Below are 26,875 nucleotides of genomic sequence, written 5' to 3'. Positions count from 1 at the left end.
ATGTCCAAAATATTAAAGGTTTATAAGTTACTTTACATTTGCTTTACATTTATTAAACATGTTATATCTTCATCTTATAGGCTATTAGTTCTGCTTGACTGAGCAATAGGCCTATAGTAAACAGTTTAGTGGGTGCAGGAGGTAGAAGAACTTTATACAGTTCAAAGTATATAAATTTGTGTTTGAAGCATATAGCATCATTTTGACCAGGGTGGGATACAAACTTTTGGACCCCTAAGGGCATGAAGATCATAGACTGCTTGCACGTCTGACCTCATCCTTTGGAGGCTAATGAAAATGTAATAGAATATGATCTATTAGTCTAAAAAAAAACAACTCATCAGCTAATGGATTTATTGTGTGAGAACAAAAGTGCTGTGTGCTATTACAACAAACATGCGTCTTTTGTTTACTCTAGTTTCTCCCAGCTGCTTTTCCTGTGTCTTTATATGCCTAATTAAAATATTTGTGTTTGGACAACAAAAAAAGATATGCATCATCAGACAAAAGAAATGTCAAACAAAAGGACTAACTGGTTATATACTGGTTTATAATGGTTAAAATAATGTGCAAGTTGATCGGCAATGACGACAGTCGGGAGTGGCATTTTCCGAGGGGCTGTGAAGGCAGCAGCAGTCTCCTGGATCCTGGGTGTGTGCAGTCAGTTCAGCTCAGAGACTGAGAAAACACCAGGAACATCTCAACGTGGGTCGTTCTCCCTGTCATCTGTCACCCCGTCTGAAAACTTCTACCCTTCCTCAAACCGACGGACCGACAATGGGAAACTATCCGAGCTAGTTCGTGAAGAGGACACACGACATTTGGGGGGAACTCTGCTAAAACTACCAGGTTAGTTAGTTAGCTCACCACACAGTCTCTCGCTGCCAGCTTTACTCTTAGTTATGTCAGTCGCTTCATCTTTTAGCTAACTAGCTGTCGTTAGTTAACGCTAGTTAGCTAATTTGACAAATTGAAGCGGTGTGAGTGTGTTCATCCGTTTAACGTACGTCAGCCTTGTTAGCCAGCTAGCTTACGTTAATTGCATGCCAACGGTTAGCTATGTAGATTGTCATTACCCAGCTAGCCAGCTAACGTTAGCAGCTGAGATTAGCAAAAGGAGGTCAGCGTGTGTGTGTCGCTGATGCTGAACCACTTCACTGTGATATTACGGCTGCAAAGTGGTGAATATCTTGCCAACAATGAGGACGTTAAGGGCTGAAGAGACAGACCAATGGAAGGCGCCACTTCTGGTTGTGTTTGAGGGACGAGTCCTGAACTTAAGTACTACTCCCATTTCCCTGGTTGGCTAATATTTTAACATTTTGTCTTTTTATTTCTTTTGTTTGTTTTTTTTTTCGTCCGTGCAGGTTGAGTCGTCAGTCACACATTTACCTCCAGAGAAGGATCCGGAGCACAGTGAAGATGCAGACCTTCCTGAAGGGCCGGAGAGTCGGCTACTGGCTGAGCGAGAAGAAAATGAAAAAGCTGAATTTCCAGGCCTTCGCAGATTTGTGCAGGTATGTGGGTATAACATCAGCTTTTGTGCATCCAGGTCGAGCCTGAACCAGCTCACACAACCAGGTTGATATGCAGTCGCACAGTAAATCATTAAATCAGTAAAAAAAAAAAAAGATTGAAAGGGTGTGTTGACAAAACCCACTGTCACTTCTTCTTTTACAGCAGTTGTCACATAAACCTTTGTTCTTTTTCATACTTACAAACAGCGTTAGTGACTTCATTTCAAAATCTTAAAGTAAAAAAAGTTTGCAAGTGCTCTGCTTCTTTTCTCTCTGCCTTATTGCATAATAGTTAAAAAAGTATTCATGAAAGCCCCAAAATGAAGGTGACACATGTCTAGGAAAGGCCCTCAGCTTGTCTTTCTAATGAAGTGTGTTGCATGTTCAGTCAGTGCTTTATCAGACACCGTAAAGGAAAGGAAAGTGTGTAGGCAGGTCTGTTGATAGTGGACTGAGAAGCATTAATAACAGGACAAGCCGCTAAAACAGGTATTTAATTAGTACATCGGTATCTAATTAATTGTTGTAAAGTAAGACACTGTAAGAGTCGGTAACTTTATGCTTTATTTTGGCTGTGTATTGATTGTAATAAAAATAGTGTAGTATCACATCCGCCTTGGCCTTTTGCCTCCACTTTTGAGACAATTATCTACAAAAAACAGACATATCTGTCCAAAAGCATAGCCATAATGAATTTATTCAAGGATTTATTCTGATTATCCAGCCTTGAGTGGCGCTGCTATGTGATCGTTGGATGTATGTTATCTTGTTTTAGCTTATCCATCTGCAGTCAAGTGAAAGGTTATATAAGTTGTTATAAAGTAGGCCATGGATGCTATTAGCAGTCATGGCTTCAGGAACAGTGAACCCACCCTTACAAGTTTACAGTAGCTGTTATACCATATACTGGGATGGGGAAGGGCTCCAAGGTATGGCAGCTGCCTTTATCATCTCTTGTTGCAACATTGCCTGGCTGCCTGCACTGTATGAGGTCTGCAGGTATCCTAAAAGCACAGATGTTGGCACAGCTAACAGGGAGCCAGAATGGAGAATTGGAGTCTTTACTCATTTGATTTAGCAAGAATGTACCCTGGTGGTTCAGACATGTTTACAGTATGTATGATGGCATGCTTTGAAAGACCTTCTACATTTTCAAGTATGTTATCGTCTCACAAAATGACCTCATTGAGCCAGCACGGATTACCACACTGTAATCTACAAAACATTTTTAATCTTTTCATAAACCTCCAAGCCACCCTGTTCCGTTGTCCTTGTGTCCCTGTCTACTCCCTTCTTTAGTAAGAAGTGGTGTTTGTGACAGACGATCAAGAAGATCAGGTCCCTTTATTCAAGACAAACAACAAATGCTGGGAAAAGAGCCACAAAGTGAATGTGGGTGTATTGTGTGTATGATCACCACGACTGCTTTTCCCCAGTCACTCACTGATACTTGTCTTCTAGTTCTCCTTTTCCTTGCTCTATCATATACCATGTTAGAAAAGAACAATAATCTTCAAAAGGAAGGAAAAGATGGAACTAAGATGAACTTACAATGTGCAGCCCCTCTATTTAGAGTTTATCTGATTTTTAAAGAAAAGGCACTACACTAGAAGGATGTGTCAGTCATTTGTAAAATGTCTCAGGACCTGCTGTTGTGCATTAGTGTTACTTTAAACAACAGGTCTAATGAGACTACTTTGAGCTATATTTACTGTATACACGTAAGGAAGTGATTGCATCAATTTTTAATGTATTGACATCCCAAACAAGTAAAGTTCCTTTGCCCTGTTGGACTACTATATTTATTTTTACCCAGTGATATTCGCTAAATCACATTAAGTAATTCATAGTCATTATAGTTTCTTTCACTGATTATCAGCTGTTCCATCAACACAATCTCAGAAACACCTAGCTGTAAACTTTGCAGCTACATTTTTATTCACATTCTGCACTAGTCACGCCTAAGTTGCGCCATAAATAGCAATCTTTAAGGTTAGAGTTTATGGATATATGATACTATGTGTTTGTGTGGAATTATGTAATGAAAAGTTTTTTTCATTACACCAGTTTCTGTGTGTAAAGCCTTGTTTTAAAAGTACTGAGCCTGGCCTGCTTTTCTGCTGGCTCTTCCCTCTCATCCCTTTTCACTCTGCTGGCTGTGTTACAATATAGGAGAGCAGCCGATCTCCATTTCTGTACTGGTACAAAACTAAAGGCCCCATTCACGCCACATGAAACGTGCCAGCTGCAGTATTAAATATCCACATTGTTGTGAAGCAGTGAATGGCTGCATTGCTGTTAACATGGGGCTGTAACCTCAAAAACAACTGGCATGGACAGGCTAAATTGATGGTAGTGCTGGACTGGTTTTGTCCTTATTGTGAATTCCTCAAGCAAGAAGTTGGTTGCTCTGGTCATTCAAGTTTTTCTTGTTATTTTTTCCTGAATCCCCATGGTGAATTTTTGGCACTGGCTGGAGAGCATACTGGACAAGGAGCCCCATCCCACCAGATGTGCGGACAGTAGATGCTCGCTCTTGTACTCTGTTTGGACACAAGACTAATGTATTTAAACAGGTTTAAACACATTTAAGTGTAATCACTTCTGTTAAAACTCATCCTAAAATAGAGTAGTCATTGGACATTCTTATTTATGCACAAATACTCTATACTGGCTTGAATACTGCTGCGTACTGTCAGAGATAAGGAGACCTCTCTGGTTTCCTCATGTGAACAGTGTTTACCAGAGGTTTACCATGTTATTATAGTCACCTCCACCAACTCCAATCTTGTAGGGGTCTGCTGGTTGCCAAGCAACAGATTTTTTTATCCAAAGACTTAACGTTTCTGTTTCCTGAAACGTGGAATTTCTTCCAGCTCTGGGGCGGGCTTTGTCCTTTTAACCACAACGATGCTGCTTTGTTGTCCTGCTGTGAAGCAAATTTAACGCATAATTTAGGATCAATCCTTTTATCAATTTTGATGGAGATGAACTGTTTTCATACATTTAGTAAATAATAGGTGCTTTCATATAGCTTACCAGGAAGTACAAAAAAAAGCAACAAATAAGAGTATGCTTTCTTGTCTTTTCCTCTGTGCAAGTAAAATATATTTACTGTTTCTTCTGTTGTTTCCTTTAAGTCTTTAATTCCCCTCAGTTTTTGAGCCTACATACCTCAGACATTGTTTTTGGACACCCAAGAAACTTTTCACCTCCATTAGCTGACATATATTTGCACAACTTTCAGTGCATGGCAATGTTTGTTTATGATTGCTCATTGTCAGGTTATTTTTGGTCAAATAAGTGACTGTTACTTTTTTCCTTCTTTTTCAGGAAAAGAGGAATAGACGTTGTTCAGGTAAGAGGAGAACATTTCTCTTTTCCTGACAGATTTTTTTTTTTTTTTGTAATGAGACAACGAGGAGTCATTCAGTGTCATACTTTATATCCAAGACTATACTGATTCAGTGTTTTGAGGTATAATTGAAACCAGACAATTTCCTTTTCACATTTCTATTGTAAACTACCATAGTTTCTTTGCTTCTACATACCTGATGTAGCTGCTTCAGTCTTGCTTTTTTCACTATATAAGCATCATCAGTCATTGTATGCCAGACCAGTCCATGTTCACTGTTAAGCTCTGAAACTGATCCCAGCACAACAGTTCAACATCAGGCCTCAGCTGTTAACTGTGTTTTGTGTGTGTTTTGTGTGTGTTTTGTGTGTGTTTTGTGTGTGTTTGTGTGTGTGTTTGTGTGTGTGTCTGTCTATATGTAATTTTAAAACACTAAAAAGCCTGGTAGTCATTGAAATTGTTTTACTATCAACAACCAGTCACATATACCAAGAAATTATCTTAAAATAAGAAATTGTATGGTTTCACTGATTACAAGCGAAGACAAGAATTTTAATGTATTTTGTGCCATGTGAATGGGGCAAATTAAATAATGGTCTGTGTGTAGTAATTACTTCAGTCAAAGATGCCTGCTGGGTCTTAGACAGTACGTTACACTGAGTAAGCAAACACAACACACACAGCAGCGTAGTAACTATTGTTACTAAGTCCTGGGAGCTCAGTGCTGAAAACTACTTGACAGTTAAAGTGGTCTATGCGATTGAGGAGAAAATTATCCTGTCCTTTCCTGTCTCTCGTTTTTCCTTTTTTAATGCTTTTTTGTCTTCTTAGAGGGGTTCTTTTTTCCCAAGCTTTGAGGTTATTTTTTTCTTCTCACTGTGCTGACAATATCAGCACACCCAGAAACAGCCTTGTCCTGGGAATAGTCCCAAAGTAAGCACGGCTTTGTTTCCCACTGTGCTTTCAGCCCCTCCTGGGAGACAGCAGATCCTTACAGACCCTCAGCCAGGGATACCCAGGGACGTGAACAGTTCTCTGGCCTTCCCCTTTTCTCTTTTTATAGGACTACCTGAGTCTTTTCCCTCATACAAATCAGTATGAGCTCTTTATTTTGAACTGTCACTGCCAGTTGAGGGAGCTCAGTTTGCTCAGACATCCAGAAGTGTCATTTTATCAAGACCCAATGCCAGTCAGTGCCTGCACTGTCAGGGCCACATCACAAACCAGGATAATGGCAGCCATTGTAATGCTTTGGCCTTGTTATACAGGTCTGTGTACAAAGCTGTCTTCTCCTATTGCACTAGTGAATTCTGAGCCCAGCAACATTCAGACTTTCCCTTTCAGATTTTCCTGTTATTTTACAACTATCGATACGGTTCTTATGCGATAGTACGTATTTGAAGCATAACAGAGAAGAGTAATGTTTGATTAGATGCAAAGATATATGGAGAGATTGTAATAGTAAGAGATGATGGAAAGGGTGCAGGAAGTGATGGTGCATTTTACAGAAAACCCAAATTCATTTTGTTCCTTTAAGCGTTGACTGTGGGTGAGAGTGTTGCTGTTATATGGATATCAAGTGCATTTAACCTTCTCTGGAAGGCAGGAGGAGAGTATAGCTGCAGGTTTATCTCTTGAAGTCAATTTAATTGCCTAACCTTGTTCATGTGGTGTGACAGGTTGTCTGATCCTGGCGATAACAACTCAGCCTTGGATATCCAAAGATGAATAAATCCCATATAAAATTAGCTGTCTGAAGGGGTCATCTCGGGTTTCTGAGACACTGAAATTGGAGTTTTTCACTATTTGCAGACATAAAACACACCAGCTTTTCCAATAAAATCATGAAAATAATCTCCAGATAAAACGATCATACCAATAATTATTAGGTTCAGTCACTGGAGTTCCATGTGGTATGTCCATTTGCCACAAGGGATTGGATCCTCAAGAGGGTTGGTAGCGGTTATGTCACCCAGCTCTTTGTTAAATTTGGTAGCCCCAGGGAGTTCATTTATATTTCTATTTCTTATGTGGGAAAGCATCTACATGAATACCCATAAGGATTGACAGAACTGAGAAAGAACAGAAAGTTCCTTTGTTTGACTTTACATGATTACTTCTTTAGCCTCCAGCAGCTTTCCACTCCAGCTCCATTTTTAAATAGCCCTTTATCACATTCACCTTTTCTGTACTTACTCTCCTCCATCCTTCCTCTCCCACCTCCTACTGATTGTGCACAAACTCATCAATACTGACGCCTTAGCCCTGAGCTCATGAGAGCCATCTTTCCAGTGCTCTGTACATTAGGCTGTCTGTATCACAGAGATGATGAGTTTAACTCACCAGGCGAGGCCTTGAGGAAGCCAGTATTCACTGAGAGAGAGAACTCATCACAGCAAATGGCCATCACTAGAGTGGGCTGTCCAAGGAAAATTATTGAGTGACTGTTTATATTATATAGGAAGCGCTTAGGCATTTGAAATTCATTTTTACCATGCTACTGTATCTCACCCACATATTGGATTTGTGGAGGCTGACAAGCAAGAGATTGTCTTTGAAATGTATTTATTGATCCTCCAGTCCACCACTATCGAGAGGCTGCTGATTGGTGGACATTAGCATCTAGTCACATAAGATAAAGCAAAATATTAGGAATGCTCAGAAAGCTTTATCACAGTGATTTGCAAGTAAGTACAACAGAGCCATAATGTGTGATATTTACCAGTGTCTTGTTCATTTTTTATAATTCCTTTGATTAATTCTGTCTCTGAGTTGACCCCCTTCAATTACTAGGTCAATATATATTACGTTTTATCCTGAATGTCTGAATTGAAACTATATAATGCATCCACTGGGTCATATATGCCCCCAAGGATTATACGTTAGAACAAAAAACGGTGCCGATGGCATGTACAATACTTTCTACGAATATACCCGCAATGCAGTCAAAATTGTGCAGATCTACAGTGACGTAAAATGATGACTGGCGTTTACTACTGAGTAAACCGTGGAGTGTCACACTGCGAGTGAAATAGGGTGCGATCTGGGACCCTGCCCTAGTTTAACAAAATATTTTTTCAAGTGTCATAAAAAGTGTGTGATCTTGACTCATCAAGGAGTTCAGGGTGAGGATGATAATGATGAATAAGATATCATTCAGTGTGACCAAGATGTAGTCCACAGTGACCGCTTCTAAATAGTTATATGAAGTTACTTTATTTGTCCATCAGGCTCAAAAACATTCATTGCAGACCTCATTTTCTTCCTGCGGAGGCACTTCAGTCACACATAGTAATAGTTAACCTAATATTATGTATGACAGTGTCGTGATGTTGATACAAGCTGAGAGACGGTTGCCTTGTAAACTTTCATTGCACAGCATAATCAGCAGCAGACTAATATTGAGGAGACAGCCATTAGCCTAATGAGTTCTCAATTTGACCTTCCGTATGGTTTTTGACTACAGATCCATGTTGATCCCTTCTCCTGTTTGGTCATAAACTGCAAGTGAGGTGTGGTCAGAAGTCATAGTTCACCTCAAACACGTGTTTCTCTTACACTAGACTGTCAGGTGCCACACGGCGTACAAAATAAATCATTCATCACATGTCTGCCCCTCTGTACATGGTGTCTCCCTCTGCTTGCATAACAACAAAAGCAAAAGGCAGGTGAGATTACATCCAGCCTCAGGGCAACTCCAGACACACTTATAAAGAATGAAGCAGAGGCACAGAGACCAACAGTGCTTCATAAAGTATGCATTCAGTGTACATGTACAGAATTATGTTGAAAACCAAAGTACACTATGGGCTGTGTCCTCGCTGTTCGCTCAAAATCACCATTCTTAGATTTCCCCGGGGTATATAGCTCAGCCCTACTATGGTGCTGCATCAAAGCTGAAAATATATTAGCCCTGACCTACCTCCTCCCTCTGGGATCCAGCATGTTTTCTATGCTGTCCATCACTACCATGACGCACTGCTAGCACTGACTCCCAGGGGGACTTTCAGAGACGTCAGCTGACATTTCTGCTTTTAGCATTTAGCAGGACATCAGTGACTTTAGTGCTGGGTTTTTGGATGAGCTCTAAAGCAGGGTCACTGTGTCCACGCACAGGGAGAGGAGAGCTTCATCCTTTGTGATGTGTCTTTGCCAGTGGGAGGTGACCTCGTATGATGTTGAGTCCTGTCTTTGTGTAGGGGCCAGGCTGTCGATGGGCCCTTTGTGTTGGGTAAGCTCGAGATTAAAAGCTGTGCCTCAGTGGAGTACAGATGAATTCCTGTCCACCCATGCCCTTTTACATTGAGAGTGATAGCAAGACAGGAAACAAATGGCATTTTCAAGTTAAAGCAACCTGCTCTACCTCATGCCACTGCTAAGGCCCTGTCATCGCTGCTGCTCACACCTGCTAGTGTTAAGTAGCCAGTGATAGTTCATCCAAATTATGTTGTAGACTTCAACTTAACACAGTTCTGTTAGGATATTTTGCTTGTTAATGTGACCATACCCTGCAGTTCTTACAGTTCTCAGCTGTAGCATTGAGACGTTGCGCATCACTTGTTGAAATTCTGTGTAATAAAACCAAAGACACCCTTCATGTCATTATTTAGCTTTATTGGCAGGCCCAATCTGCAACCATGCAGCTGCAGTAGATTTGAAAATGCTACTCATGCACCAATCCTAACAAGCCTTCTACGATCACTAAGCACTTTATCCTCATTGGCTTTTGCACCTTGTGTTGACATCTTACTTTTGAGCTGCAGGGCATGTTTCTACAGGCAAGAGGAATGGCGTGTGGAGGAGAATTCGATGCAAGATGAACAGAGAAGGAAAAAATGCTGTTGTAACATAATGAGTTCTTAAGTGCATTGAGTATGACAGCGGATTGCGTTGGATGCAGGCATATTGTGTAGAGACTGTATCATTGTTGTATAGATTGTGCCGATGTAAAAAGGCTCAAGAGATATTCTCAGACTGAGATGAAAAGATTTTCCATATTTCTGTTAAAACAGTTTGTTAACTCGGGGTCTAAAATACAGCTGGATTTTTCCTTGTCTGTGATGAAACTTGTGTAAAGAACACGGTATCTGAATCAACAGATATTTAACAGATTTACCACTCTGCAATTGACTTTTCAGGGCAGGACTAAGGGTACTGTAATTAGTCATCTATGCCTCACACCTCGCACAATCATTAACCAGGCAACCAGCACTAAACCAACTGAAACTCCATGGTTTTACAGTTCTTGCATTGATCCCCACCCATGTGACTAAGGTGTAGTCACTCTTTGTGCTATCCAGATAGCACACGTACTAAGGACAGTGCGGTTCTGCCCAGATCTGGCACATTTGCAGTGCTGCTTGTCTTTTGTCTCTAATGGTCAGGTGACCTCCATTTGCTGATTAGTAAATGAGTTAGTACACAGCCATGTTATGCAACAGCAGAACTGAAATCAATTCTCAGTACAATGTTGGTCTGTTTGCTGTGGTTACATTTGGAGTGTCTCGTATTTTACACATTGAAGTACTCATAATGTGCTGTGAAATAATTTTTCACAGTGTTTATCTTAGTATAATAAAGTAAATCACAGCCACAGTTGGGTTCCTGCTACTAGAAGATAGATATTCTCAGGTCTGGCCAGATTACTGCAAATGTTTTTTTTTTGGTTTTTTTTCCCCTTAAAATAAACCTTCATTCCTTTGTATCACATATCAGTTATTTTGCCCAGACAAATATGAACAACTATTGTATGTGCCCTCCATCACAGACTGTCTTTTTAAATTTAATGTGACCAAAGCAAAAGCAGTCACAACTCCACACTCCCTTACTTAGTTCACTTTAACACAATAATCTGGATATATTCAGTCTGAACATAGACCTATTGTGAATTCATCAGCAGAGGACTCAGCATTGGTTTTTAAACCCTAGCATCCTCTGTCTTTTTTTAATAGTCATACATTTGTGTGTGCAGGTGCTCACCCACATAGGTCTTATCACACTTAAAGAGCTGTTTTGACTCCTTGTCAAGGGCCAGTGTAGTTGCAGTTTTAGCTGCACTAACCTTCAAATGAATGCTAATTTGGCTTTTTCTCACAGTCTGTCAAATACGCTCAGTGAAACTGGATGTCTAGCTAGAGAGAAGAGTTTATAACTCATAGTAAAAAGAGATGGCACTTGAAATAAATCCGGATTGTGTAATTCAACACAAATACAACATAAACTCTGGCTGCACCACAGATACAGCTATAAAGTAGCAGCTACAAAAGAAAGGAGGTGGTGTGATGCTGTTTTATAACCAAAAAAAAGCAGAAAAGAATGTATGTGTTTGTTTCTTAGAGCAGAACTATGAGATGGGATGGAGAGATTGCTCTTTCCTATCTTCAAACTGGAAGTATAAATCAGGAGGTCAGTGGCGGATTGATGACTTCCCAAAATTTGTTACCCCTTTCTTAAAAATACTCTCCCCATCCATCTTGTCTGTGACATTGAAAAAAGCATTGAACCTGAAACAAATCAACTTGAAGTAATTTACCTCAGGGCTCAATGAAATACACTTGAACTGCTTAGGTTTTGTGAATTCAACAGTTTACTCGCTGTAGATTAGTTTTTTTTTTTTCCCCCCATTGAAGATGAAACTGGTTGTCCTGGAAAACAGGGCAGTGAAGTGCAGCCATGATTCAGCCTCATACATATGGTAATTGCACGATCCTGTATGCCACAGACTTCATTGCCAGTGGTGCCTCCTACCTAGGCCGCCTGGTCAGTGAACCAGTCCATCTCTAATGAATCAGGCCAACACTCGATAAAGGTCTCTTTCAGTGTATAAATAAGGTGAATATGGTGTGAATAAACAGCATACACAAATGTCAGACATAAAAATAGGGAAGTATAAGATAGGCAGTTGTAGGCAGCCACATTTTGAGGGCAGTGGAGGAGACGGTGGGAACATTTTAGACAAGTGTTGACTTGAGGCCTGAGCAAACTGTGGTTAGTGGTGAGGACCCACCATACAGCCTGGTCTCCCACTCTGCCAGAGACAACCATCACAGTTGAAACATTGATGTATTAGTTTATTTGTTAATGAAATGCTGTAAACAGTAATTCAATTTTCAGTATATTGAGTATTTGCATTTTTAGATTACAATAATAAATCACTGCAATGTTTGCAAAGCAGTAATGCACAAAAGATGATGCTTTGCAACTTCAAACCATTCTGTTTTAAACCAGCACCTCTTAGTGGTCTTGGAAAAAGTACTTTTCATAGAGGATTAATGAGGTGTATCAGTTTTTAATGTGGTAAATGAATACGAGTTTAGCATGGCCCTGTTTGCACTATAACCCTTGACCCATGACTGTCCTTCTCCCCTTAGCTGGATCTCAGCCAGCCGCTTGAGGAGCAGGGTCCCTTGGATGTCATCATCCACAAGCTGACTGACCTCATCCTGGAGGCTGACCAGAACGATTCACAGGCTGTGCTGCTGGTACAGAGAGTACAGGTATGCATCTGTGTCTTTCCTCTTATCGCCTAGTACATAAAACTGGAGGAGCTCTAGGAATGCGTTAGAAACAGGAGTGATCAGTTCCTATTTTCAAAAAGCCTGAAGGTTGTGTACATTTGGATTCAGTTCCAGTGTATATGACCATTTAATACATATGTTATGGCTTGTTCTATGCCTTGTCACTTAAAATGATAAACGTGGGGACAGTTTCATAGTATAATTTGAACCCAAGGGTCATCTTACTAGGTTTTTATGTACGTTCAGCCATATCTCTTCATCTTCATCAGTGAATAGATTTTAATGTTCTATCTATCAGAGTAAAAAATACTATCACAAAGGGTGTGTGTGTGTGTTAAACTTCAGTAGCTGACCGCCATATGGCTTCAATACACAGTATCAACTGTGTTGTGGTGAAAACTGTTTTTAAAGGTCTAGTGAGGTTTGTTATTTTGTTTGTAGGTCATTCTTAAGTTAAATAAAATGTGTCAATGAGGAAAATACTCTTGTACAGCTGCTTTGACCTTAGACTTCAATATAACTAGGTTTTATAGATAAATGTGTTTTATAATTCTGAAAATATTGTAAGAACATTTTAACTGACACCCAACCTTGTTTTACAGTATATTTACATGACTCATGATCGCCCAGCTGCTATCAGCATTCATGATATGGAACATTGACTACGCACTTCGGATAGAGTTTTGAAACTGAAAAGATGTAGAAACTCTGCCTAATATTGCAGTAGATAGCAGTGTCACCGCTATAGGCAATAAACCTTTATGGATGCCAGAGTTTTACGTTTATAGTTCAAAGAAGGGTGTTTTCAAGGAAACAAATGGACAGGACAAAGACCCTTTACTCAGCTCCAGGAACAAAAAGGACATTACCAACTATATTTGAACATGTGGTGAATCCTGTCACTGGAAGTTCATTAAGTGGTTATCGAAATCTTCCTGAAGCGAGAAACATCTCGCATGGACAGCAGGTTGCAGTTCCAAATGTGGCACTGTGAACACACTGTAGAAAACTGGTGTGTATGAGTGTTTGTATATATATATGTAATCTGGCAGTTCTTTAGTTTCTGTGGATTTTTTTTTTTTCCCACCAGCTTCCTCTCAATATCTCTTTCTCGCTTTGAGTGAGTCAGAGGAGCTGTAATCATGATCAGCATCACGCAATTCTGTCAACATGTTCCCGGCTGCTTATTTAGGAAGGACAAACAGGATGTCACTGTGGGGTAATCACTTAAAGAGCAGAACTTGGTCAATATTAACACATGGCTGCATTTGCCTACATTTATGGCACTCTAGGCCATTTTGAAATCAAGCCACACACCTTTATTATAAGGCACTGACAAAAGGGCATTCTAGACAACCGTTCAAAGTACAGATCCCACCTTCTACACATAGCAACATTATTGAGAGTGCACAGAGGTACAACCTAATCTTCTAAGAAGAAATTGTTTTTTCAGTTAATGTTGTGAAGACTGACGCTGTTCGCAAGTGGTCACTGGTTTGGGTTTATGTCAATTCATAACTTCCCAACTTTCAGATGTCTAATATCATGTAGTAACCAAACAGCAGCCTCCTTACTTCTGGAAGTTAGCAGGTTTTCTCATACACACAAGCACACAGGAAAGATGTCCATATACAATTTTCCCTAATTCAAAGGCATAGAGCTTTGGAGGAGTCATAAAAACTTTCCAGCCAGGACGTTAATCTAATGGTTGCAATTTATTTTTGTTGATCTCAGTTCTTGATCAGATCAGTGTCATATTAATTACAGGGTAACATAGATCTTCTTCATTCCCATGTGCCTCTGTCTGTTCTTTGTTTAGGGGATCCCCAGACACCACTGTGTCCTGATACTAACCAAAAGTCTCCTTCCAGTTGGCTGTTTGCAGTAGCTCTCTAAAGAATGGCATCCTGTAAATAGTAATACCAAGTACCCAATCCACCTCAGCTGGCTTTCCTCATTCATTCTTTTCAAATATTATCTGGTAAATCAAAAGCTCAGCTTTGTGCCAGTTCTGTCTCTACCTCTTCAGCTCTGGCTATTCACAACCGTCATCTGTGATTATATTTCCTTTGGAAATGTAAGCGTTGGTGAATTTCTGATATCACACAGCTGTGATCATAAATAACCTTTTGTGTGGTTGAGGGAATAAACCTTCCTCTCTAAAATAGTTCTTTATTTAAAACTAAATGTCAGGCTGGGGTGTGCTCTGGTGATTCAGTGGCTTGAAGTTTAGGTGACGTGTGCACAGTGAACAAGGGACAAGTATAATTTGCATGATTTCTTTCATAAGGGCTGCATGGATATGGGTGCAACAATAATCCAGGTTTTTAAGTAGAAGGATGCTGATATTTTAAAAAATTGAAATTGGCTGCTGACTTTTGTATTTTTTAACCTAAAAATTGTAACAAGTGAAATTTAAATATCAGTAATGCCTTATATCAGTATACCATTTATAATATTTGAAGGTAAAACTTAAATTGTGAACAATTATAAACAACTTACGTAAGCATTTATAATGGTGTTTTAGTTTACCTTCCTGTCAGATATGTGAAGATTGTTAGAAAAATAAATTAGGTCTGCTTCTCTGATCGACAGCTTATATGATTCAAGGTGATGTGGCAAATCACACACATCTGGTTGTAGTTAACGTAAGTGCTAAACACTATTTTCCACTTCAGGTTTGATGCCTCTGGTATCCAGACATGTCTTCCAACCCGAGGCACAGATAGGATCCACTAATGATTTTTTTTTTTTTTTTTTTTTTTCCCCCCCTCAAGCAGAAAATGTGCAGCCCCTACACCGACACTGACACACGTCTGGCTCTTTTTCTCTCTAACACCTGCTGGCCAGCATTCATGTCTCTCTCACCTCCCCCTCTTGCCTGTGTTTAACTACACTTCTTCTTCCGAGATGCAAAAAATGAGCAAGTGACAGTTGTTATCAGCAGAGTATTCCTCTAAACTCCCAGAAGATTAGTTTGGATTTATAATTTTTTTTGGCAGCAGCACATTTGACTTATATAACTGCTTAACTGGCTTTGATCACTGTTGCCCATTAGATCAAAGCAAATCCTACATATGGGGGCTTCATGTCAAGACTTTTGTTTATATGTCATGTGTATGTTTTAATAAGAATTCGTTGACAAATGACACCGTATGTATGTGTGTAATGTTTGACATTGCAGATTGTGAGTAGCAGGCTGTTTGTGTAATGTGCAGACCAGCCAGCTCCACCTAACAGAATTTGAGAGTTAGTAAAAATTGCTCGGAAGCAATGGTTAGCAGAGAAATCCATAGAGAAGGGATGCCGAGGTGGAGAGCACAGAGAGCTGCAGAGTGCAGAGGAGGTGGTGTGGGGACAGAGCCAGAGGATAGCTGACGAGAGGAGAAGAGAAGCGAGTGCAGTTATGTAAAAAAGCAAACTTCACACTGACGTAACAGCCAATCATGTAGATCTGTAGTGATGTAACCTACACAGACCAGCTGGCGTACGTCTCATGATCTGTAGCTCACACACATACATACACACACACACACACAGTGAGACATGTCTTCAACTCTGTTTGTATTTGTAGTTTGCCTACTTCAATGTGAATAAAATTAAATAAGTAAAATATTTGTGTGTCTGTGTTTCAGGACTACATTGACGCCCACCCTGAGACCATTGTTCTAGACCCCCTTCCAGCCATCCGAACCCTGCTGGACCGCTGCAAGTCCTACCAGCTCGTCCACAGGATAGAGAGCTGCATGCAAGGTCAGATATTCAGGTTAACGTGTTGGCAGTTCTTCATGACAAATATCCCACTGCCAGACTTAAGGCTCTGTTTATAATTAAGAAATTTCAGACTAAATCGCTTCATTTCAGTGGAATTCCTCTAATAAGCACATTTGCTAATGTACTAACCTGTGTTAACCTTGGAAATAAAAGTCCAAATTGGAGGAAGTTGCTGCACTGGGCAGCTCTCTGTACCCTTGCTGTTGTAAGGTGCTCTATGAAAGAGATGCAGCATTGTTTGCTGTGAGTTGAGACCAGAGGGGATAGTACAGATGCATTTCCAATCAAAATAACCAGTATCAGTAATTGTCCTGGGCAAATAATTAGTGTCACACGCTGACATATATATTTTGTGTCCCTTTGTGGTGGCACAAATCCAGTTAACGCAGTTAGTCTCTCTTCCTCAAATTACAGAAAAGAAGAAGTTTTCTACAATAATAAAGGAACTGTTGACTCCATGAAAACTGCTTTCTATCCCACCTAACATGTTTAGGTAGAGTTGGGGTAACTGCAGGAGTTCTGTCTTTCCTCTTCACTTCCAGGGGAATGCATGTCTAACATATGACGGCGCTGTCACCTCTCACTTCAATTGTTTTACTCGATTCTTCCGGCTCGATGTTTATTTTTGCTGGCAAACCGCTAAGGCTAATCTCATAATTCCTCCCTTTCACACGACAAAAGCACCCCTCCATGTCCCCCAATATGAACTTGGCCTTATGTGTTTCTCAGTTTTGGTTCAGTGTCTTTAGCTGGAGGCAGAAAAATTGTGACGGCAGAAATGTATTTCCTACCCACACACACACTGTAGACACACCTGTGACTCATCTACATTTCTTTTAGCTCCGTACATGGCAGCGAACGTAAGTATTACTTCAAGTGTCCATAACTCTGTGAAAAGCTGCTGTCTGGTGTCGGAGCAAGCGATTAGAGATGTTTCAGCATGCCGACTGTGCCAGTAGTTTCTAAAAATAGATAATTTTCATCCAAACAGATATGATGGCTCTTACGTAACAAAGAGCATAAGCTGCATCACTCTGTGTCACAATGTATTTGGTTTGAAGAGGAAGATGGCTCACTTGCTGCATTTATAGGAAGCCCCCTTTTTTTTCTCACCACTCTGTTTCCATTAATGCAAGTGTAGCTCTCTGCTCACACTTAGGCCTGCATACCAGACGTCTTTGACAATTGTAGCTACTTCAGACACGAACAAGGAACATAAACCCTTATAATCTCAGGCCATACCACCATAATTATAAAACAAAAGCAGCATGAATATTAGACATGCCTTCTGCCAGCAAAAAAATGTGACTACAAGAACTGGGTAAAGGTTAAATTAAAAGAGGAAAGTGTGAGAGTGTGGGAAGTCTACCTTGCTTTCTTAGGCACAGCTACTTCCTCATCCTTATCAGCAGAGAGACCATGGAGTCCTGTAGCAGCTGCCAAGGCAGCCCAGTGCTAAAAGGCCACAGAGAGCCTGTTATGCTTCACAGTACTTTGAGTTAGAATAGTACTCATTATGAGGAAGCACTTGAGGTTCACTCGTACATTATCTGGAAAAAACGAACAATATTTTAGCTCTTGAGTGGTTTCACAGTGTTACACAGCCCCAGTCACAGTGCATTTAACTGTTAACTGCTCTGAATTGTTTAAATTTATATAAACTTAAGTACAACATTTTGCTCTTGTTATTGTTATGGAGAATAGAAAATAGCCAGACAAGAGCCGAAAGAACATTGCTGGGTTGGTGTCACCGATTCATAGTTTCGCTTATTGGAGCTTGGGCACTGCCATAGTGTCCGGCTTGGTTTTGTGTGAACCAGACCAAGATAACTGTTTATGTTACAAAGTCGATTCCACTGTTTCCTTTGTATATACAAGTTTTGATATCTTGGGCTGTTGGTATAGACAGAAACCGTTGTCAAGCCAAGTCTTCTATAAAATGAAGGCCCCTCTCAGTGTCTACGTGTAGTCTTCTCCAGCTCAAGATAACAGAATACAAGCAGATTCCCTGGGATCAAACTGAAATCTTCCTGCTGTATGTGAAAATCAGACTGTCTTAAGGTCCCCTGCTAGCATTACTCCATGCCTCTGCAAGATCAGTAGAATAAGCATCCAGTTTATGAAGGTGATTAATGTTCAGTCAGAGTTGTGGCATGAGTAAGATTACCAATGAGAAACAAGTTAAGATCCAAACACTCGTCCAGCAGGCCAATTGGCAGATGGGTTTTCCCAGTTTTGGTAAAAGATTTGCAGCCTGTCATGTGTGACTGTACTTTGTTGAAACCATTAGAAGATGAATATATCATTAAAGGCCCATGGTATTTATTTTTGCGAGCACACAATCGAATTTTTCTTCTCAAAATAAATCACCCATAATTGGAATCGATGTTTAAGCCTCAGAGCACAGTATTGAGAATCACATTATTCTCAGGCCACAGATGAGTGTGGAGTTTAGCTTAAAATATTAAAGGTCCTGCTGCTTTGCCTTAGAGGGACAGAGGGAGAGCAGCAAAAGAGGATGTTGGGGTTTCTAGGAAACAAACTCTAAATAGCAACAGGAGAGTTCAGCCTTCCTCCTGAACAGTACCGCACATGACAAAGCTTAATGTGACTTGGCTCTATGCAGTTCTCTACATCTATTGCCTCACAAATCTTACAGTAGGTGTTATAACAGGCCTGTTAGGGAATGTCGTCTCTGTTCATTCTCAGGTACACTATTGATTGTCTGTAAGTTTGGAGTTCGTTTATTTGTATGCATGGCTATGATGTAACCACTGATGGATGAGCAAATGCAGCAAATGTCCCGATGAGATAAAAGAGAAATAAAAATAAAGCCAACGTCATCTCATCGTGGAGTCCCATAAATGTCGTCCTTGGCTCCACTAGGTCTACTGTGAGCATGCAGTGTTTAGACAGTGCCAGAGATTGATCCCCCTCTCTGCCTCCTTATCCTCGAAGCGTCAACCAAAGCCAAGCATGCACGCTAGTACAAACTTGGCCACACAGTTTCATCCACCATCCCCTGGTCTCTTTACTATAAATCCTTAACTTGGAGCTTGAAATGTTCTCCGTTTGACAAGGTTTAGATCTGTTGATGCTTTTTGTTTGACAAAATGTAACACCATCAGTCTTTGGGAACTCATTGATGTAATGGGGGACCCTTTCCTGTCCAGCCTGTTTTCTGCAAGACATTATGTTGCTATTCCTGTCCTGGTAAAATAACATTAGTATGACTAATGTGGTCGTAGCCAGTGCAGAAATGACCGATGGATAACCCTTCAGGCTTCCTAATTCCAAATTTGACTGGTTGCAGAGCCAGTACTGGTATATGCTCGGCTACAACAAGTATCTGCCTGTCCCGTAACTGCAAAAGCCAAACAATGTTAGATCTGTTTTGGCTTGTTTCAACAATGCACATTGATTCCTTTTAGAATAATTAAAAGTGTTGCTGCTAAGTAGTTTTGTGCTTAAGTGGTCAAAGCAGCAGTGGAGCAGTCCTCTGAGCAGTTTATTAATAATTTTTCATCTTTCATTTATTTATTTATTTATTATTACCAACAATAAGACAAACTTATAACTCATTTACTTCCTAGTCACTATGCATCATGCAGCCCTTGGTAACAGATTCATTGAAAAGATTTTTAGAACTGCACACAGCAGCAGCCTGGTTTGCCCTGTGTGTCCCCTGCCATGGTCTGGTTTTACCAAACATTACAGTATCTGCACTACCTGGCTGATGTGGGGCCCATGTACACCCAGAGTTCAACACTGGAGTTAATGTAGGCAAATGACATTCTCCTGACCTCAGCACTAGTTGGACCAGAGAGCCCTACCACTGCTGAGACCTACAGCACTATTGTGTTTCTATTGTGTTTGTGGATTTTTTATTTTCCTCTATTTTTTTTTTAAATTTTATTAGCAATTTGCCAGCTCTTGCTTTGGCCCCCGTCACTAATTTCCTGTGGCGGTATCTCACACCCAGCTGCCTTATCACCCTCATACACCTACTTTAAATGGGAAATTACACAAGGTGGGACATTAATATAGCTGCGTCCTAGGCCCTGATATACTGAAGTATGACGGTGCTCCTGGATGTTTATTTTCAGTCTTATTGGAACTGACCGACCTGCTGCTACAGGACGTGATGTGAAGACACAAAGTAAACAAACCTGGTGCCTGATAAGCCTGTGATGTCCTCCACTGGTGTGATTAGGCTGTAGCTCCTCCTTAGATCTTGTGACTTCCTGTATTTCAGTGTTTCTTATATATCTGGTCTCGTTCATGAGGAGCTGGAGACCCTGGCAGCTTTCTGTCTTATTTATATGAATTAAAGTCATTTTTCCCTTTGAGCCTCAGATGGGCTCTGCTGTGTGTGGTTAAACCTGTCTGAAGGATGAAATATAAATAAATATGTTTCTGGCCCAGTTAAGTGATTCAGTGAGACTGAATCATGAATGGAGGGAAAGAATTTATTGATCAACAGAAAACTGAACTACCTGAACAAAACGTAATTTTTTTTTTTGCACTTTAGTGTCACTTTTTTGTTTTTTAGAAGACCACATCAGTGGAAATGTCCAACTCTTACTGTCCTTCATTATTTCCATTTCAGAGAACTTTTTCAAGATGTATGAGAAGTATTTTCTCTTCTTCATTCTTTTACTTCTCTTAGATGAGAGGATTTGCTCTCCTCCATTCATGGTCCTAAACTCAGAGTGCAGCCCTGATGTGCTCGAGCAAATCAGGAGGCAGGGACTCACATTCCCCTTCAGTAAGTGTCTCTTCCTCATTTGTTTTATAGACACCAAAATAGCTTTGCTGATTGTTTGGATTGTGTCAAATTGTACTCTTAACCTCTACATATGCTGTTTAAGTGTTGATGCTTTTCTGTGTTCAGTGTTGGTTTAAGGAAAGTGTTTTTTACCTTGCTGTCATTTCATTACTGCTTTTCAGTGTTGCATTTGTTGGTTACCTTACTTTTTTTTTTTTTTCTCACCTTTATTTCTTCATCAGTTTGCAAAACACGGGTGGCCCATGGCACCAACTCCCATGAGGTAAGAGATCACAAGGCTCTCTGTTTACCTGCATGGTTTGCTTTGTGTAAGCAATAACACTTCTGCTTTCACAGGACTGTCATCTAACTCAAGTCCAAACACCAAAATCAGATAAAGTATCTCTGTAGGTCAGCTGAAATCAATATCTCTGTCAGGGTGGCCTAATAGTCTTCATTCCTCCACACTCACCGCATTGAATTGAGTTAGGTTTTAACTAGACTTGTCTCAAAGTGGTATGTGGTTTCAACAATTGTTCTTGTATTTCTTGCTTGACATGTCATTTACTGTGTTTTCCTGTCTTCAGATGGCCATTATCTTCAGTGAAGAGGACCTGAAGGATATGAAACCTCCATGTGTGATCCAGAGCTTCATCAACCACAACGCAGTGCTCTACAAGGTGTTTGTGGTGGGAGACTCCTACACTGTGGTGGAAAGACCTTCACTGAAGAACTTCCCTGCTGGACCAGCAGGTGAAGAGACAGGAGGCAGACGGGGGGGGGGGGTCCAAGGTCCAAGGGCTGCTAATAGCCACACTGGCCAGGCAGTACAAGTTTCATGGCTCTTCCAAATTGCCCAATAAAAGGCCTCATAAAATGGCTTTATAGTACCTGTGATTGGACCTGTATACCCTTTTATGGGGTACAGTTCAACTTTGGTCTGTTGGTACATGCTATTGAAAATAAACAAGAGGAGCTGTGTTTCTCCACAAACATCCCTTACCTGCACCGTTACTTTGAATACAGAGTTTTCCCCTGATACAGGTGGCTCCAGTATTTGCATGTGATACAGTAGAGGACCTCATGCAAACCAGTTTATCCACAGTGTAGTAGGCTGCTTTGTGTAGGGAGAACTGCTGCTTTCAGCCTGGAATGCTGAGTGGTACAGCAGAAAAGCTCGTCCTTGTCGAACGCACAAAGCTACGTACCACAGCGTTTCATCTGCACAGACTGAAAGAGGATCTATCCCATCAGTTTTATTCAGCCAGCCTGAGCCTGAAAGGCTAGTACCTCTGTACCCACGACCCTTTACAAGCCAGGGGGAATATTTATTTGGACAGTGATGGAATTTACTCATTCCCTCCACTCTCCATCCCTCTTTCTTCTTTCTAACACTGTCTAATGTTATTCATTTAGGATAACAAAGAATAAAGGGAGCAATAAATTTAGCAGGCCATCCTGTCACATTTATCACTGCTTCAAAGAAAATCCTCTCGCCCATGGCAAACAAATTATGTTGTTTTGTTCTTAGGTGAACACTCAACATGACATGGTTAAAACCGAGAGGAGTTTTAAAAGCAAAAAGACTTGACACCGAGAGCGTCTCAGTTTCTTTGTATCAGGTGTTGCAATAACTAAATACATTAAGTTTGGCCTTGTTGCCCCAAGTAACCTGTTGAATGTTGCTGCCACCTAGTGCCTGAGATGTGAAATGTATATACTTCTGTCATGATAATATAGAGTTTTTGCAAACTTGTGTTATAGATTTAAATATAAATTGATACAATTGTCATATTTGCCCATCAACCTATAACCAGTAACATATAAGGACAAACATCAAAATATATTTTTAGAAGTTTGAGTAAATATACTAAAAATCCCAAACTGAACTCTCATTTACAGAAGTTCCAGAGCCTTAACTCAGTGCTGCCTTTAGCGCCTCTGGATTTGAGCAATATATCACATCCTTCCTGGGAGATCCTCCACTGCAAGTTTGTTCTTCAGCTCTGTCCACAAATGTGACCATTTGCTTTTAGTTTTCTTCAGAGTTCAGTTTTTGTGTCAACAAACCAGATAATTTTTCCTTTTATGTTCTTAGTCCTTTAAATACAGTTGACAGGCTGTCATTTGCCTTTTACTCAAAGTGGCTTCTGTCTATCCTCTCCTCCATAAAATCCCCACTGATAGTGCTGCTGAGATTGTTTTTGTTCCACTGGGTTCTCCCTTGGGTGCGTAACACACAGGGGCCAGCTCTAGGAGGAGTCCTGGTGGTTCACTGGACTCCCAAGAACACTCAGACTTAGAAATGGTTTTGTACCTTTGCTCTGATCTTGCAGAGTTTCTTGGACATCATGGCTTGGCTTTTGTCCTGACATGCAGTGTCAATTGTGGGACAGGCATGTGCCTTTCTAAACTATGTCCGATCAATTCAATTTGCCACAGGTGGACTCCAATCAAGTTCGAGACACATCTCAAGGATAATTAAAGCAAACAGGATGAACCTGACCACAATTTGGAGTGCAGCAGCAAATGGTCTGAATACTTTTGTAAATGAGAGATTTCAGCTTTTTTTTTTTTTTTTCAAATTCGCAAAAAAAAAAAATTGTTGTTATGAGTGATTGAGTGTAGATTGGTGGGCAAAATGGCAATCGGATCCCTTTGAAATGAAATCTACATCATACTGAAGTGGGCAAGAAATGAAAGTGTCTGAATACTTTAAAGCAACTGTGTAAAGGTCGTGTTAAATTCACATTTTTCCTCTTTCTTTTTCAGATAGAAAAGCCATTTGCTTCAATAGCCACAATGTTTCCAAACCAGAATCGTCCTCAGACTTGACCTCGGTACGTCCACACAGTCTCTGACTAAAATCTCATGCAGCGAGTTCGAGTTTTGGTGCGAATGTACTTGAATATTTCTCTTCATCTCAGAGAGAAAACGTAGAAGGGGTGTCTCAGCCACCCAGTGATGATGTCATCAGAGAGTTGTCCAAGTCCTTGCGACAGGCGCTGGGGGTGTCTCTGTTCGGCATAGACGTCATCATCAATAACCAAACAGGCCAGCATGCTGTCATTGACATAAACGCCTTCCCTGGTAGGTGCAGCCTCTTGATAGAAGCTACTTCCTGTGATTACGCAGCCTGTATCATGTCATTGCGATGCCAGTCTTGTGGTGCAACCAGTTCTACTAAAAATACATCTTTCCTCTGTCACCTGCATTATCTGCAACTCTGTTTGTACTCAAAGCAGGACTATGTGACGTGTTCTTCAGAGGAACCATTTTATGTCCTACTTTTCCTCATGAAATTTCGTTTATATAGCTCTATAAAAGAAACAAACCCTGACAATATAGTTTGGTTTTAATTTTAGCACTGTAGCTGGACCGACATGTTGCCAACAGGCATGATGTGGAGTAGGCATCTCAAGTCATTTTCTAGGTTGTGCTCCATATGATGTAATCCACTTTAATTGTAAAAGAGTTAACGTGGATTATTCTTTATCAGAAACCACGTTGCTATTTTTTTTGAAAATGTGAATCTCCGTGTTTCCAGGTTATGAGGGTGTTCCAGAGTTTTTCAATGACCTCCTAAACCACATCAGCAGTGTGCTCCAGAGCCACAACCCTGACTTCAGCCCTGCTAGCGAGCAGCCCAAAGGCGTGCCAGTGAGCACCACAGTACCTAACGCTGCCCCGCCTGCCCCCGGCTGCTGCAGCGTGCTGGGCAAAGATGCCAGTGGCAGCCCCTGGATTGTAGAGGGTGACGGAGGCCTGAAAGGCCCCCACCAGAGACTGGGCTGCAACACGGCCATGTCCCCCAACTTCCAGCAGCACTGTGTCTCCACAATAGCTACCAAGGCTTCCTCCCAGTGACTGATCCTCTGCCCCCATTCTGTTTGATCCCTGAACAAAAACAGATGACAATAATAATGAAAAATAATCATAATAATTATGATGTTAATGATAATATATCTAATCCAAAAACAACCCTTTTCCTATAGTTACTGAAAATGATGGTGATTGGGTGTAAGCTTTTTTCTCCCTGCCTTTTTGTATTTTTGTTTTTGTTTTTTGTTTTTTTTTGTCTAATGAGACTTAACAGTACTGTAATGTGAACTTTTGGGAACTCTTGCCTAGCTGATTTTGCATAGCTGGTTTTATTTTCCTCTCTCATGTGAGTTCTCTGTAATGAAAGGGTCCAGAGGTAGCTAATCAGGATGGCTGATTTAGGAGAAAGTTGTACCACTAGATGTGCAATGTTTGATCCCTTGTATCACACACACATACACAGGTACGTGCACACTATGACGGACAGTGCCTGTGGTGTGTTTGTATTCTGGCCAGTACCAGTGAGAAGCGGTGGCTGGGCATTTGAATACTACTCCACAGATTTCAGGCTGCTTTGTGACTGTAGAGGACATGATGAGTCTGAGCATGAATAACAAGATATTTCTGGTTTTTGTTAGTCTGGGGGGAAAAAAACACAGACAAGCTGTTTACTTTTCAGAGTGCCATTGATATTCATAATCAGTTTAAAAGACAATAAGTGAATCTCCACGATCATGTGACCAAGTTTTTGTTTTTCTCCTTGACTGTTGTTGCACCAGTGTTTTACTGTACATCACGTGTCCGATGTTGGCTGTTCAATTAACCAACCACGTCCTTGTTTGAGTCGCTCCAGCGCAGGAAGATGAGGATCACATTCCTTTTTGTGTTGTGTGGATGTTTTCAGAGAATTGCATGAATTTTTTTTTTTCTTTTCTTTTTTAATGGGATCTTGACAGACACTCCACAAGTCTTTAATGTAACTACTCTCCTGAGGTCATCATGACTCTGTTAAACTTGGAGCTGCTGTCACTTTTGACTGAAATTTAAATTTAAAAAAAATCAATTATTCCACTTATTTTGAGGTAAAATGTGTTGGAATACCCACCTGAAATTGGGTATTAACTATACTGCAACCACTCAGTGACAACAGATTGAGATAAATGAGGAATTTGTTCAGCTCTTTGTCTTAAATTAATTACACTCCAAAAAGTCCAGTTGCTTCAAGCTTAATACTCTGACATGTCTTCTGTTCCAGCTGCTGTATGTGTGTCAGATGTTAAAATCATTTGGGGGAGACGGGGGGGAGATCCAGCTCTTGTTCCCAGTGTTCACTGTGAGATTTTTTTTACTTCAATTTTGTTAATATCTTTGTCCGGACATCTACTAAGAGTATTTTATTGAGATTTTATGGAGAAAAATGTTTTATATAAATGAAATGAAAGCACGCGAACAAACAAGTGGATATAGTCAACAGGAATAATAATATGCTGGCACTGGTTGTACAGGTGGTGTCGTAGGCACAGAGGAGGTTGTGGTCAATACTGTTGTCTCCCTCTAGCATCTAGTGGGAACATATGCCCACCGGCAGTGCGTACAGATTGTTGCATTCCTCTGAGCCTGCTTTTTCTTCTTCTGTTGTCCCAGAGAGCCCCTCCTAGCTGTTTTATTTTCCTCCCTCATCAGTATCCGAGGCCACTGACTGTCCTCTCGCCTGTGAACTTAACAGCATCACTGCAGCCATTTCACCAGCATCTCTCTGGGACAACAGGAAAAAAAATAGACATTCTGGAAACTGGTTTTCACAGGACACGTTGATGCATGGTTATTTTTTGGTTTTACTTGGCCACGGTTTAAGCGTGTCCTGAAGCAAGCAGAAATTCAAAATATAAATGTGTGGCAGCAGGCTCAGGGGAATTTTTTTTGGTGGTCTAGGAGATGGTGTCTTTCTGTTTAAGAGGGAAAGGTCGATTTGTGTGTACACCACTATACTGTGTGTCGTATCTCTTCTGTTCCTTATTGTGCTTCTAAATGAGAAATAAATGGTTAATCATATATTTTGGTTATATCTGTAAACCCAGACCATGTCATCATGCTCCCAGTTTCCCACCTGAATGTTTATTTC

At 40.6% G+C, this 26,875-nt stretch overlaps 1 protein-coding gene across 1 annotated transcript; it reads left to right on the top strand.

The window, feature by feature from the left end:
- Positions 1-626: 626 nt before the first annotated feature.
- On the top strand, positions 627-26,805 carry itpk1b (inositol-tetrakisphosphate 1-kinase b). Its single transcript, XM_026308226.2, has 11 exons — positions 627-849; positions 1,368-1,517; positions 4,851-4,875; positions 12,243-12,368; positions 16,025-16,142; positions 20,833-20,931; positions 21,174-21,214; positions 21,519-21,684; positions 23,704-23,771; positions 23,859-24,021; positions 24,479-26,805. The coding sequence occupies exons 2-11, from the start codon at positions 1,423-1,425 to the stop codon at positions 24,796-24,798; spliced, it is 1,221 nt and encodes a 406-aa protein (XP_026164011.1). The 5' UTR covers positions 627-849; positions 1,368-1,422; the 3' UTR covers positions 24,799-26,805.
- Positions 26,806-26,875: the final 70 nt, after the last annotated feature.

This window comes from Mastacembelus armatus, chromosome 22 (genome assembly GCF_900324485.2).
Source record: "Mastacembelus armatus chromosome 22, fMasArm1.2, whole genome shotgun sequence".
Lineage (NCBI taxonomy): Eukaryota > Metazoa > Chordata > Actinopteri > Synbranchiformes > Mastacembelidae > Mastacembelus > Mastacembelus armatus.
This window is presented reverse-complemented; position numbering and strand designations above follow the sequence as displayed.